We start from the raw sequence: 14,264 nt of genomic DNA on the forward strand, positions 1-14,264 counted from the left end.
AGGGCTGCTGGGTCTGAGGAGGAGAGCCAGGCGGGTGTTTCAGGAGAGCTGTTTGCAGGAGCTGTGGCAGCATCGGTGCTGCTGACCTTTGTGTTGGGCTTCAGCGCTGGAGCTTTGAGCAGGACTCATGTTCTTAGGTGAGTATTGGTGCCTCCTAAAGAGGTTTTGACCCAAGCAAAATCATAAGAGTTGTGATATATTTTTAAACATCATTAAGTACAGAGAGACAAAAGATAATCTGAGTATGAGCCAGTAGATGACCATGAGTGGACTGACCCTTTTACAGCAGAGGTCTGCTTTTTCTTCTCAGGTGTTTAGGGGCAGTCAGGGCAAAGCTGCAGTCACCAAAATGGCGACGAAGGTGCCAAACTGACACACCTGACCATGACCCTGAGGTCAGCATGACAACCCTGCCACCCATGTATGAGAACCCAGCCTCTGAAAACGACTCTGCCACAAATGTGTCTCCTCCTGCCAAACCTCAGAGAAGCTTCCGGCACAAACGAGAGCAAGAGGAGCAGCCGGAGACCACCGCCTACCTGGAAGGGTGCGACTACATGAAAAAGGAGGAGAAGGCAAAAGAGAAAGAAGGGGAGAGAAGATGTGCAGAGGAAATAAATAAAGACAATGAGAAGGAGATAGAAGAGGAGGAGGAGGAGGAGAGAGAGTTTGGTCGTTTGTATCTAATAGGAGAAGATGGAGAGAGCCAAAGTGAAACAGATGAGGACGAGGAGGAAAAGATGGAGGATTTAGTTCAAGAGAAAGAAGAGGAGGTGGCAGGGGAGGAGAGGAGCAAGGACAAAGATGGAGGGAGGGAGACTTCCGGAGATTTTGAAGAGTCGTCTACAGAAACCGAAGACGAGACAGGCGGCAACAATCAGGAGGTGACAAATGAATCGCCATCGACCTCCGCTCCACGCCCAGCCCGCCGCGTCATCCGCCTGTACCAGTACGACGAGGATGGCCAGCGATACAGCCACCTTCCAGACCCCGCCCTTGACGCTCCTCTCCCCGCCCCCAGGCTCAAACAGCGCTCCGTCTCTCTGACACGCCTCAGCGCCATCATGGCTGCCGCCTCAGCAGGGCCACTGGACGAGAGAGAAACGAGGAGGGAGGAGAGTGAGGAGAAGCCACATGACTGATGCTACAGACAAAACCACGACACCACCATGGATCAAATCCAGCCAGCTTCCCTGTAATTCCCACCCATGGTTACATGGATATGATCTTTTGGGCAGTTCAGTCACCCCCCCCCCCAAAATAAACCAACTTTCATGGAAATAAAATAGATGTTTGTAAACATTTAGAAATAATTGGTTTCAGTGCTGTAAACACCTGAATGAAACAGATCATCTGGTGGGTGAACTGATGACATCCATATCCATCCATACAGGTGCTACAAATGTTTGTACACTGAGGCTGTTCTGAGTCAAATTTGACCCGTTTCTGTTCAGATGGATTTTCCACTAGTCTGGGTCAGGTCAAGGAAAATGGCTTTTTAAACTAACTGTAGATGCCACGTCTGTGTGTTATGGGACAGCGGTGACATATTTCACACTGTGTTGCCACCACATTTGCCGAGGTTTCCCCTGACACAGGAACCTGCTGATCTTTGAAGGATCATGGGGGATCTCCAAACCATGAAACAGTAAACCAGCACAGGAGAGATCAGATATGGTGCACATAAAGAACAGAGGTCAGAGGGTGCTGTGACACAGGTGCAAGATCTGAAATAGGGCAGTACAGTGGTGCAGCGGTTAACACTTGATGCCTCAGAGCACGGCCTGGGCCCCATCCTGGGCCCCATCCTGGCCTCCATCCTGGGCCCCATCCTGGCCCCCATCCTGGGCCCCATCCTGGGCCCCATCCTGGGCCCCATCCTGGCCTCCATCCTGGGCCCCATCCTGGCCTCCATCCTGGGCCCCATCCTGGCCTCCATCCTGGCCCCCATCCTGGGCCCCATCCTGGGCCCCATCCTGGCCTCCATCCTGGGCCCCATCCTGGCCTCCATCCTGGGCCCCATCCTGGCCTTTCTGTGTGGAGTTTGGATGTTTGACCCACTGCAGGTACTCTGGGCTGCTCCCACAGTCCAAAGACATGCACGTTAGGTTAAGTGGTGATTCTAAATTGGCTGTGGCAGATAAAGTGCTGCATGCAGTAATGGTTAAAGTGTAGCTTGTAGTCCGAAGCTCTGAGCGGTCGGTAAGACTAGAAAAGTGCTGTATAAATGTGAGTCCATCTGTTGGTGCTTTTGCTTTGCAAGTGCAAATACCCACAATGTATGAAAATAATCTAACAAAGAAATCCACTTATTCTGAGCTGAGATTAAATTAGAAGAGGACCTCCATGTTCAACATGATGTGGCCTAATAGAAAGTGTCAGGAGGTAAAGGGACGAGCTCTGTCTCTGCTCAGGGACTGACAACTCAAACAGGAACCATCAGTTAGGGTGAAAACACTGCACACGAGTGGTGAATGAAACCTGAGCGTCGCAGCTTTTAGATTTCCATTTCCTTTTATTACTTCTATAAACAAGACACAAAAAAAAGGGGGGAAAAATTCCACAGCTCTTCTCTCAGTTCATTTCCCCCCAACAGTTCATTTTCTCAAAATAAACAATATAAAAAGTCTTCTCAGCGGGAGGACGGCCTCTTAGCATTTGGATGACCTCTGGTGGGATGAGAGAGTCCACAGGGACGAGTCTGTACTCCATGTTTAGGTGTATGTGTGGATGAGACCTTTTCCTAATGGATCCCTTTCCCGTGTTCTCCGCGATGTCCGTTCTCTCCCTCTTCATCCCACGGCACTGCCGTTGACGCTACGATGCCGGACAACTTCTTCGCCATTCCACAAACTCGTCTAGCAGCACCGGCCCTGCGGGAAAACCCCAAAACATAAAGGCACAGACACGAAGGAGCCTCTGACAGACCATCAAAATGAATGAACTTTTACCATAAGCAGTAATCAGAGGGTGCAAAGTAACACACAGCTCACTGTCCTAACATCCAAGCATTAAACGTGGTGTTTAAACTAAACTGCAGATGCAGGAATGTGTAAAAAAACCTGTTTATTTTACTGCAGTGCAGTTTGTGCACCAACAAAACATCACCGCTAAGATCATCATGTAAACGTGCCAGATTTTAGCCATACAGGCCCAGATTCACCTGCAGCAGAGTGACGGCAGGAAGACCAACGAAGCACATGAACAATCAGACATTTATTACGTTTGGGAATAACCAAAGTTTTTCTTATCTCATGTAAACATGGTCCATAATTACTGACTCGCACTGCATCCTGTGTGTGTCTGTGTGTGTGAGAGAGACAACCAAAAGCATTCTCCTGCTACACAGCAGACCTACATCAGCGCCACCTGCTGTCACATGACTGTAGTACAAACACAGTCAGCCTAGGTCTCTGACCACCACGGTTCTCTTGTCCTAAACCTTTATTATTTCTTCTTCACCACATGAAGTTTAATAATTATTCCACCGTGGATCGACCGACACTGGCAGCATCGTTCCTCTTTAGCTTTTCCATCTCCGCCACAGCTGAGCAGGAGAAAGAAAAATCATGAAGACCCCAAAATTACAGCGCGCTCCTCTTTCTGTCAGGACAGCGTGAGGCGACCCAGATACGACCGATTCACTACGGCGAACTATGTGACGCGGCCATTTTTATTCTCTACCCACTGCCCTGCGTGGTCGGGGTGATGGACTGAATCTGAGTCCATGTTTGTACCTTTTATACAGACTTGTAATGTTTTCTGGTAGAACAGGTACTCACAGGCTCCGTCTTCATCGTAGTTACTGAGGTCTGGGCTGATGGTCCGGCTGAACTCCAGAACGTTATACCACTGGTCTTTATTCAGTCCCTTGTACTTGGACTGCTGTGGGAGGGAGTCGGGGGCGGGGGGGGGGGACAGAGAGGAGTGAAGAGCTGTTTGAAGAGAAAAGGTTCTGCTAAGAACCTACAGAGGGGTGTACTACAGACAGTGCTGAAACTGCAGCTCCTCAAACACACCAACAACACCTGCTCCATCAAATCATTTCACTTTGACCTGCTGACAAACTCCACGTCTCCTTCATGAGGCTTTGCTGAAATGGATCCAGGTTAAAGTTTCACATGTGCAGCACTGAGCGCGCTCAGAAATAAAATTATTACATTAAAATGTTTATTTTACTGCTGTGTGAGAAATCACTGGACAATTTTTATTTAAATAAAGCACCATTTTATCATCATCATCATCATCATCTGATAACATCTCTGATTGGAGTAGGTGCCACTCAGAGGGATCATACTGTGGACCTGTGAAACGGTCACATGACTGATGCCCAGTGTCTCCAGCTGGGCTTTAAGTTTTGTTGAGCCAGTTAGTGAAAGGAAAGCCTGCATGCCCCCCCCGTCCTGTTATGATGAATGAGATTTACCTCCAGGAACTGACTGAAGACTGAGAACAGAGGCCACGACCTGCCCAGCAGCAGAGCCAGCATCAGCTTGGCCGTGTCCATGTCCAAACTCCTCTGGTTCTTATCCTGAGGACAAACACACAAACAGGTGTGAGAGGGGACAGAGGTGCAGCAGTTTGTGTTCGTTATGATCCCATCGATGATGATGATGGCATTTTCCCACATTCACACTTAAACGTAGCAGGTGGAAAACGCGGCGCTGAAACTGAAGGACATCCCCTCGTTTTTCAGCGTTAAGAGACCTGAAGTGAGATTGTGTGCTGGCCGGGTTAAACTCGTCTACGATCACCACGGACACGCAGCCACCGATGCCCGAGACACGTGCTCAGCGTCTGAGTTAAAGCAGGAGCTGATTTCCAGTCCTCTGATTTCATTTCCAGATCTTTGCTCCGTGCATTTCGTGTGCGCTCGGCTGCAGGATTATAAACTCTGATATGAACAGTCCCATCATTATTATTTTATTTGTGGGGGTCTAGTAAGTAAACGTCTCGTGTAAATAAATTATTTTTCTGTGCTGGTCACCCAGCACGGGGCTGTCTGCTGACAAAATCAGACTTTTTATTTCCACTTTTCCTCACAACAATCACACAGTAAGCAGCAGGAACGCTGCAGACACACCACAGTGATCTGAGCATTTTTCCAGGTTTACCTTCTAAATCAAACTCACCCTGGCGAAGTCAAAGGCATATCTGTAGATATTTTTGAAGGTCGCAGCATCGCTGAGCTCACTGTGCAGGTAATCAAGTTTGCTTTGTAACCTCTCTGTGCAGTCACACCTGCGAGTACAGGACAAACACATGTAAGCGTCATCTGCACGCTGGACAGCTGCAGCACAGACGAACGGGAAGGCTTCTTACTGTAACGTCGTCATTCCCCGGAGCCACTCGTCTTTTGTGAAGTAGCCCATGTTTGCTGCTTCTAGATGCCAAGCTAAAACCAACATGATAATCTGCAGGACAGAAAGAGGACGTTTACACGACTGCGAGAACGCTTCTTTCTTACCGAGGAAACTGCAGAGTGGTTCCCTCCAGGTAAGGAACGTGAAGAGTGCATCTAAGACTCGATCAGCTGACTTACGTTCTCAGGTTCCACGCCGATGTCTTCACAGAACTTCTCCATGGCCTCCGGGCCAAACACCTTGTCGGGGGCGGCGTACTTGTGGAACCAGGCCAGGCACTTCTTACTGGAAAAAGGCTTCTCAGTGCTGATCGGCCTCGGAGCGCGGATCTGAGGTCGGGTAAAACTACAGCACAGAGTCGTGTTCAACCAGAAAAATATACAGTCATAATTTTAGTGATGGAGACGTGTTCTATGTCGGCTATTCTCCACTGTAGAACAGGCCTGTGTTTGCCCCCCCGCGGTTCATTTTTAGCTCCTTTCTTTGCTGAAAAGCTTCCTGAAGCTGGAATCAACAGCTACCAGGTCAGACTGAGTGATGATGCTGTACAGAAGTGACTCAGGTGATTAAATTCAAACTACTTCACAAACCTTATGGTTACAAATTTAATGTTTAAATCAAGTGTCCTTCTCAACACTTCAGGATGTAAGTGCAGAACTGCTGTGGACTGTCCAGCTCATGTATATGCAAGGATAAAGCAGACATACCTAATAAAGTGGCACCTTAGCTACCTTAGAAGACTGAGGCAGTGCTGATTAAGCATGCGCTGAGTGTGACTGCAGCGAGAACCTTCACCTGCGCTCTCAGCTGACAGAGCCCCTCCCTCACAGGTTCATCGGTGAGGGTCAGACAGAGCCAAAGGGAAAGGCAGATTCAGGCGGCGCACGTGTCCGGTTACCTCGTAATTTTGCAGCTCTGCTCACGATCGTCTGCGTCGGGCAGCTTCCTCTTCTTCACAGGCATCGCGGCACCTTCACTGGGCTTCACTAGCTGGGCTACACAACATTCACAGAGCGAAGACGACAACATCTCATTAACCCGCAAGTGACTGAGTCACCTCAGCAGCTAAAATACCCGAGTTACACTTTCATACAGGAGTATTCTAAAGGCTCAGTTTGTTTCAGATTCAAACCGTCTCCTTTATCTGCAACACACTGTTTTAATGACATCAATATTTTGTGCAGAAACACTCAAAATACTCTGATTACTGAAATAATCTGAAAGCAGAAACCAGTGTGACTGAATAAGAGCTGTATGCAGCAGCCTGATGACTGAGCACAAAGTATTTTAATCTATTGTATTTGTCGTGTTCCTTTTATTATCCATAATTTATTTATAAATTAAGTATATTTATAACCTTGGATGTATTTATTTTACAGAGTTAAGAAAAGTAAAGTTGAGCCTGATTATTGCTCCAAAAGAAATGTGGCTTATTATTTTAACACTGGGATCAGTTATATCTGCGTATGCCAGCAGGATTCATATCATCCCTAACAGTAACAGCCAATTACAGCAAAGTTACAGTATGAACACTGCAGGTCTTTATGGTATAAAGTACTGTGAGGCGCCTGTGTGTGTGTGTGTGTGTGTGTGTGTGTGTGTGTGTGTGTGAGTGTGTGTGTACTGTTGGCCTGCAGACCACCTGTGCGTGCTGATTAAAACTGGAAAATTACAATAAAATCAGAGCCTGTAATGTCTATAAACAGACTTCCATTATCCCTGCACATTAAAAACTGTAGGAGAATAAATTTACACGGAAACATTTTTATGATGAAAACTGTAACAGTGCAGAAATCTACGGCTGGGTCACCTGAGGGGTAAGGTGTGAGCTGGAGTCGTACCTGTGTGCTTCTGGCTGCCTTGTCCATTCAAATCTAAGCGATTCTGGAATAAAAGCAAACTTTGTTTCAAAGGTCTCTGCACAGCTGCTGGTGGATCCTGTACAGTAGAGTTCAGCAGTATTATCGCTGTAAACACGTCGGGCTGTACCGTACGACTAAAATACTCACAAGCTCGTCCAGAGTTTCCGACAGCGTGCTGACGTTTCCCAGGCTGCGAGCACTTTTCCTACGAGACGACAGATAAGCATCATCCAGGGAACGTCAGCCAAAACACAAAGAAGCCATTACTGACACTGTGAAAGCACGAGGAGAGACCTGACCTCAGGTGGCACACCTCAGAGGGGGGGTTTCTGTCAACCTTTACAACCAGACGGTCAGAATGAGACGTTTTAGTGGGAGCAGACGATTTAAACAAAAGTTCTGTGTAACTCTTGTTGGGAAGCTTATGTTGCGCTGATGGTAACATAATGTTACATAATGTCACTAATTCCTGTCGACTTCGTCATAATGAGAATTATGGCGCATTAATTTAACACTGGTCTCAGATCAGCACTCTGAAGCAGCAGATTCATAAAGCTGAGGATCGTATCGGTGTGTCCTCCTTAACTGGAGTTCCAAAACGAGAGCGTTAGCGTCCACTGAAGGTTCAGAAATCTGCAGAAAGAACAGGTTTCTGTCAAAGCGCTAAACACTGAGGGCCCACTGGCAGCAGGTCAGCTTGTGAAATTTCTTCCCTCCTAGATATGCTCAGCTGATCGCCGACGGCTGAGGCATACAGTACGCTCAGCTGACTCAGTGACTGCAGACGTCCAAACCTCCTCTGGCATCAGCAGCAGCACAAAAACTGCACCGGGAGCTTCGTGGCACGGCCTTCCATCGGAGTAATGGCCCAGAATATGGTGTAAATCCTGGCTGCCTCTGGTTCAGGTGCAGCCCTCTTATCCTTTTAAAGTAGGTGAAGCCTCTCTAAGAACAGATGTTTACTGTCCAAGGGCCTCCTTAGCTCACTATATTAGCATTACCAGATTAACTCAGGCTGAAGGCGGCTGACATCTCCAGTCCAGCTGCTCAATTATCTCTCCTCACTATCAATCAGGGATTTTGATGTGGTGCAGTTTAGCAAACTGACATGTCATTCAGTGCTTTCTGTGCAGTCACAATAATGTTTGGTTGATGGGAAATCTCAGGGAACCGCAGCCTTAGAGCAGAGGAGCAGTGGCAGCCTGAAGGCTGATTCTCAGGCAGGAAACATAAAAATAAAGACTGAAATTATATAGAACCGTGACCCCCAAACCCAGGCACGTACAAAACAATGGATTCTGTGACTCCCCCCCCCCCAGCTGGAGATGAAACTTAGTGCGCCATCTCAGCAGCTGCCACGAGTATGACTCATAACCCCACCACCTTCACTCAGGTAAAGCCGTTGTTAATCAAAGGAAACGGAAAGGGGCCTGAGCGTGAACAGGGTTTCTGGTCGGTCCAGCCTGCATCAGCCGGTTAAAAGGAAGGAGAGAACACGGACTGCCCTCATCACACTCACGGCTCTTCATCATGTCAGGACTTGATATAACAGCTCCTCAGAACAACAAGGACACTGCTGAGAGGAAACAGGCTCTGTGTTGCTTCCAGCTAAACTCACTAAACCCAACGGTCGCGTCTGTGGCATTAAACAAACTTCTGCAGCGATTTAAAGGTTAGAAATGAACATGGAACCGACGCCACTGCTGCAAAACTAGTTTCAGAAGGTCTGCACAAAGGAGTACGTTGGGATTATGTCACCATTCCTCCACCACACACACCTAAGTCACAGGTACACGCTGAATATAAAGCCTGTTAAGCGTCTGAACACTGTCAAACTTCAAAGTTTGTGCTGAAATCCAAAAGGCTGCGAGAGTCTGACGCTAACGTTAGCTAACCCGGCTAGGATGACTAATAATCCGCTTCGTGCCAGGATGTCGCATTTTGTCGCCGTTTAAGGGCCACAAAAACTTGACTTACATCACAAAAGTCACATTCATCTGATTCAGATTCTTCTGAGAGTCAGTCTTGGCTCACAGCGGACCTCTTTTGTTTGCCAGCAGACGTTAGTGGCGCACCGCGGGTTTCATAGCGGCTCCGCTAATGTCTGCTAACGTGTCAGAACACACGTCAAAACTCATCCAGTCACTCGGATCAGAATTAAACGTTAATATGAGACAGCTAGCCGAGGGTAACGCCTAATAACTGCTATTTTTGACCCCGTTTTAAAACTTACCCTTTCCAGTCACACTCCGCTCACTCACATCCACCTGCTTCTCGTATGCCGGGGTTTAGGCTGCAGCCGGCGTTTCCGCGAAGGTGGACGATACCATCACTTCATGGGGGTGTGATACAAAGTAAACGCTCCCGTGATGAGAGAAATATCAGCAAACCCTTATTTTTTTAACAAACGGTGACTTATACAACAAATTAATCTTGTTTACACGAAAATATATTGATTTAGACAACCGTTATCCAAGCGAGAATATCTGATGGTCGTAATGTGCACCCTGTAGAGCCGAAAAAGATGTGCTAGTCCTTAAAGAAATAGTCCCTTATTTTTGGTTCACGTCAACTGTCATCCATCTGTCATCCAGCTGTAACACAGGTACTAATGTCTGAAATATTCATACATTCATACTAAAACATGATATTTTTCAGGAGTTTTCCTAACATAGAGCTTCTTCTGATGTGTGTGTTTTTATCTGCTCATACTCATAACAGCTGTTTGGTAAAAACTCGCCAACATTATTCTAGTTAACTAAAACGAAACATTGACGGTAACACATTTCGGTTAGAGAGGCGGAGAAGAGAATGCAGACAGGGTGTACTGGGTGGAGACGAGTATGAGCGGTGATTTGTGACAGGAGAGCAGCAAGAGCGAAAGGGAAGGTTTATGAGTCCTGTTACTATGGATGGTTTGGAGACGGTGTCAAAAAGACAGGAGGCCGAGATGGAGGTGCAAAGATCTTCATCGGGAGGCAGAAGGATAGACAGGATTAGAGATGAGTCCATCAGAGGCACAGCTCAGGCTGACGGTTTGGAGACAAAGTCAGAGAGGTGAGGCTGAGATGGTTTGGACATGTGCAGAGGAGGGATGGTGGACAAAGGATGCTGAACATGGAGCTGCCAGGCAGGAGGAAAAGAGGGAGATGTCAGAGAAGATTCATGGATGTAGTGAAGGAGGACATGCAGAGGGTTGGTGTGACAGAGGAGGATGCTGGGATAGATCTGCTGTGGTGACCCCTGAAGGGAGCAGCTGAAAGAAGAAGTCTGTCGCTTTGATCAGTTGTGATTTTGAATCACCAGTTAACCAAACATGCATGTCTGTGGACTGTGGGAGGAACCCAGAGTACTCAGACCCACACAGACAGAACATGCAAGCTGGATTCAAAGCCGGGGGACAGTGCTAACCAGGGCACAACCATGCTGTCCAAAAATCTAACTGTATGGACCAGTTTTTATGAGGCCTCCTACTTCTGGAGCACCCAGTGTGTTTTCATTGAGTCTTAATGGGCATCCAGGAGGGAAATGACTCACCTGCTCTGTGACAGCTGGAGACCTCAGGAAGTCAGTGATGTTTACTGAGCAGAGAAGTAAAAGATCATTGTATATCCGAGTACCTAAAGCAAACACACTCATTGTGTAAAACAGCACTTACATACATATATATATATGTGATATAATTGGATCTTAATTATTGATTCATTGATGTGTATATCAGCTTCACGTTGCAGCTGCTGCTGATTTCAATTACTTATGTGTAGCTTGATCTTCAGTGACGCCATTTATCTGAAAAATAAGTAACTGAAGCTTCAAACTAAATGGTGTGGAGTAAACTGTAGTAGTTGCATGCAAAATATAGTAGAGTAGAAGCATAAAGCAATATAACAGAAATACTTCAAGTACAAGTGCACTGATCACACATTTCAGTGAAGTACTTGAATAAATATAATAAGTAAAGTTACATTCCCACTGGTCTAATCCATGCTCTCACCCAGTGGTGCTGGGAAATATAAGATTATCAAGTGCTCCGGGCCAGTGGTGCAGGTGATGGAGCCGATCATCATGGACACCCCCCCGGTCTTTGTTTTTAAAGGGTTAGCGAGCAACATAATTTCCTTGAGTGGAACCAACTCTACTTACAGCATCTGGAAGCAGACAGAAAACTGAACTCTGTGGTCTAACATTTGTCTTTATTTTGCCAGTAAATAAATTATTCACCTTTAAAAAATATTTGACCCAAGCAAAAACAAAGCAGTACTCGAAGGAAGCCGAACCATTCTCACCCCACTCTGTGTTTTGATGCCAACACACACTTTAAAGCCCTTCCTGGATGTCACAGCAAACATTCAGCTGGTTTTCAGGCTGATTGTGTTTAGTTCAAGTTTTGTCCTCACACAAGGCTACAGTAAGGTGTGCCCCCCCCCCCCCCCTGTGCAGTGCAGGCCAGGCTTTCACATGAGAAAAACAAAAAGTCACCTGCAGCCTCTGTGGAGTGAAATGAGGCAACAATCAGAAGTTTCAGCTACGCAGTGTAACAGGCGGGCCTTCCACACAGCGCTGACGCCTCAGACACGTCACTAATGAATTTAATTAGCCGTGTTTTTGCAGTTGGTTTTGATTTTCTGAAACATGTCGATGAAATAAAATCCAAGTTTAAAAAAATTAAATAATTAGTTTCAAAATTTGTCTTTGTATTTAAATAAAGCTGTAAATTGTTTGTATTCTTGTTTTAGATTTCACAGTCTGAGAGGGGAGTGCATTATTTTTAATGTTTTTATTACTTTGTTATTGGGCTCTGCTCGAGCAGCTTTGCACGATTCAAAGTTCAAACTAGTCCTTATTTAGCTAAGACTGGCCTCAGTGCAGTCCTTCAGTTCATTGAAACAAGCTCTTTTAGCCCCTCCCTCTTTGATCCAGCTTTCTTCTGATTGACTGCTTGAACAGCAAGTGGGCAGGGCTTCTGTGCCCATATTAGGGTATCAGCTCTCTCTTACATCACATAGATCCAAGAGTAAAAAAACTGTCTGAAACAGCATTTAGAGCAGTCTGACGCCTAAACTTTGACACATTATCTGAAACTCTGGTTTCAAATAATGTGTCAAAGTTAAGGCATTTATGACCTCAGATGTGTACTCATATTTGCTGCTGTGTTACTTTTAATCTTAAAAATGTTTCCCAACATGAATTTGTCAATCTTTTTTTTACATGAACTGGCCCATCTGTGTGATACGGATCATGAAAAGCTGGGTGGAAATGTTTTTAGACATGAAGGATAAGCAGGAGAAAATGGATGGATGGAGGTAATTTCCCAGTCCTAACCGCCACACTGTCAGGCAGAAAGATTTACTGCAGCAGAAGCCCCGAGGAGGATATTTAATGTCCAAACTGACAGCTCAGTTGGTGGAGCGATGAGCCCGGTGAACTTTTTGTGTAAAATGACTGAAAACCATAATTAACATTTTAAAGATGTCATAGATGAAGGAAACTGTGCACGTATGATAACCACAGAGACATTTGAAAAGGTATTTTGAGGTCTGTATTTCCTGAACTGTGACCATTTCATGTGTTTCTACTGTAATATTATTGTCTGGTACAGATTCAACAGTTTCCTGATCTTATAGGACACAATAGAGTAACCTTAACCTAAATTATGGGGTCATAAATGACACCACTCGCTCATTTTAGTCACTAAAATAGCTTGGTTGTTTGAGGGTTAATGTAAGCACCACCGTGTTCTGTTACCCATTGTGGGACTAACAAAGGTATTCGTATTCATCATAACAGCATATACATGAAAGACGGTATAAAAGGTTCCCTTTAAATAAGAACTGAGAACCGTCTGCTGCATCGGTTCCTACAGACTGACACAGTTTGGGCTCAGCATGTTATCAGTACTCTGACATGTGACGGGTGTGTTCACCCTCTGAGCTGGTGTTACAGCAGCAAACCCTGCAAACATTAACTGAAATAACTAAAGGTCATCAAACAGAAAAGGCCCGACACCAAAACTGATGTGTGCATTTTCCCGGGGGGGGTGGGGTGGTGGTGGAGCGGGGGCTGTCGATCATATGCCGCCTCCCTAAAATGGTGCTCAGGCTTCGAACCGTCGAGAACACAGGAAGGAGGCAGAAGTTACTGTAGTCCACCGTCTGGGACTCACAAATGCCTGAACACGTACTGATGACGTTTTTGCAGATATTTCTGATTACAAATGAAAACTTCTGAACTTGAGGAAAAGTTAGATCACAAAAGTCATCCGGATTTAATGTCTATATCAAATCAACAGTGGGGTGAGGCCCGAATAAAAGAAAGCTTCTATAAAATAACATTTTAACGGCAGATTCAAAGCTGAAAGTTTTGTTTCAGTGCCGTAAACACGTTTGTGTGTGTTAGCTTGGACACTTTGATAGACTTCTGTAATCTTACTGCGACATTTTTCCCTCCAAATTCAGATTGTTTCAACAGATTTAAAACTTGAATTTCTAAAGCAGAGCTTTCATAAACTGTCAGCATTTCTGAATATCAGCTGAAAAAAAGCGACTCTCAGACCAAGTTCCCGAGCTTGTTGGAGCTTCCTGAACCCATACGGCAACAAAGATGACACAATAAACCTCACAGCAGGAGTTCAAACTCAATCCGGAAAAATGCTTATCAAGAACACTTAATAAAGAAAAAACACCCCCCAAAAATATTTAATCTGCTGTGTGCTGTTATTGAGATAACGATGCAGTTAGCTGTATGTGAACATGAGGACACATGGACATAAATAACCTGTGATTGTAGACTCGTACACTCAACTCATGAGAAACATGGATTATTTCTTATTTTTTGTTCTAGTACAGCAGCAACAAATCAGTGAGAACAGATTTGAATGGATTAAATCTGAAACAGCATTAAAAAAAAAAAAAGGAAAAATGTTGGGGTGGAGGAGGGTTGCAAAGCAGCTTGCAGATGACCTGTAGCAGGTGGTTGAACGCATGCACAGTGAGAGATACTCGGATTAGATTCTGAGGTTTTGACTGTCCAAAGAGACCAA

The 14,264-nt window shown here is 45.7% G+C and overlaps 1 protein-coding gene across 3 annotated transcripts; it reads right to left on the reverse strand.

Annotated features, from left to right (window-relative positions):
* Positions 1 to 2,508: 2,508 nt before the first annotated feature.
* On the reverse strand, positions 2,509 to 9,555 carry LOC115791110 (DCN1-like protein 5). 3 transcript variants are annotated; one of them, XM_030745219.1, is made up of 10 exons: positions 9,203 to 9,369; positions 7,373 to 7,430; positions 7,205 to 7,247; positions 6,262 to 6,358; positions 5,543 to 5,708; positions 5,323 to 5,414; positions 5,133 to 5,241; positions 4,427 to 4,531; positions 3,783 to 3,885; positions 2,509 to 2,873 (listed from the first exon to the last, which is right to left on the reverse strand). In XM_030745219.1, exons 1-10 carry the CDS (start codon positions 9,220 to 9,222, stop codon positions 2,818 to 2,820), a joined length of 849 nt encoding a protein of 282 aa, XP_030601079.1. In that variant the 5' UTR covers positions 9,223 to 9,369; the 3' UTR covers positions 2,509 to 2,817. The 3 variants fall into 3 exon arrangements, with proteins under 3 accessions (XP_030601079.1, XP_030601082.1, XP_030601081.1); XM_030745222.1 differs by lacking the exon at positions 9,203 to 9,369 and adding an exon at positions 7,525 to 7,551; XM_030745221.1 differs by lacking the exon at positions 9,203 to 9,369 and adding an exon at positions 9,459 to 9,555 and having other exon boundaries at positions 2,512 to 2,873.
* Positions 9,556 to 14,264: the final 4,709 nt, after the last annotated feature.

Source organism: Archocentrus centrarchus, chromosome 13 (assembly GCF_007364275.1).
Source record: "Archocentrus centrarchus isolate MPI-CPG fArcCen1 chromosome 13, fArcCen1, whole genome shotgun sequence".
NCBI lineage: Eukaryota > Metazoa > Chordata > Actinopteri > Cichliformes > Cichlidae > Archocentrus > Archocentrus centrarchus.

What these genes read in the sequence shown, in the direction of transcription:
- LOC115791110 (XM_030745219.1), bottom strand. Translation starts at nt 9,222, where the DNA reads ATGAATGTGACTTTTGTGAT. An exon ending in AGGCAGCCAGAAGCACACAG is followed by an intron (nt 6,359 to 7,204) that starts GTACGACTCCAG and finishes AATGTTGTGTAG; the next exon opens with CCCAGCTAGTGAAGCCCAGT. An exon ending in ATGCCTTTGACTTCGCCAGG is followed by an intron (nt 4,532 to 5,132) that starts GTGAGTTTGATT and finishes GTTTGTCCTCAG; the next exon opens with GATAAGAACCAGAGGAGTTT.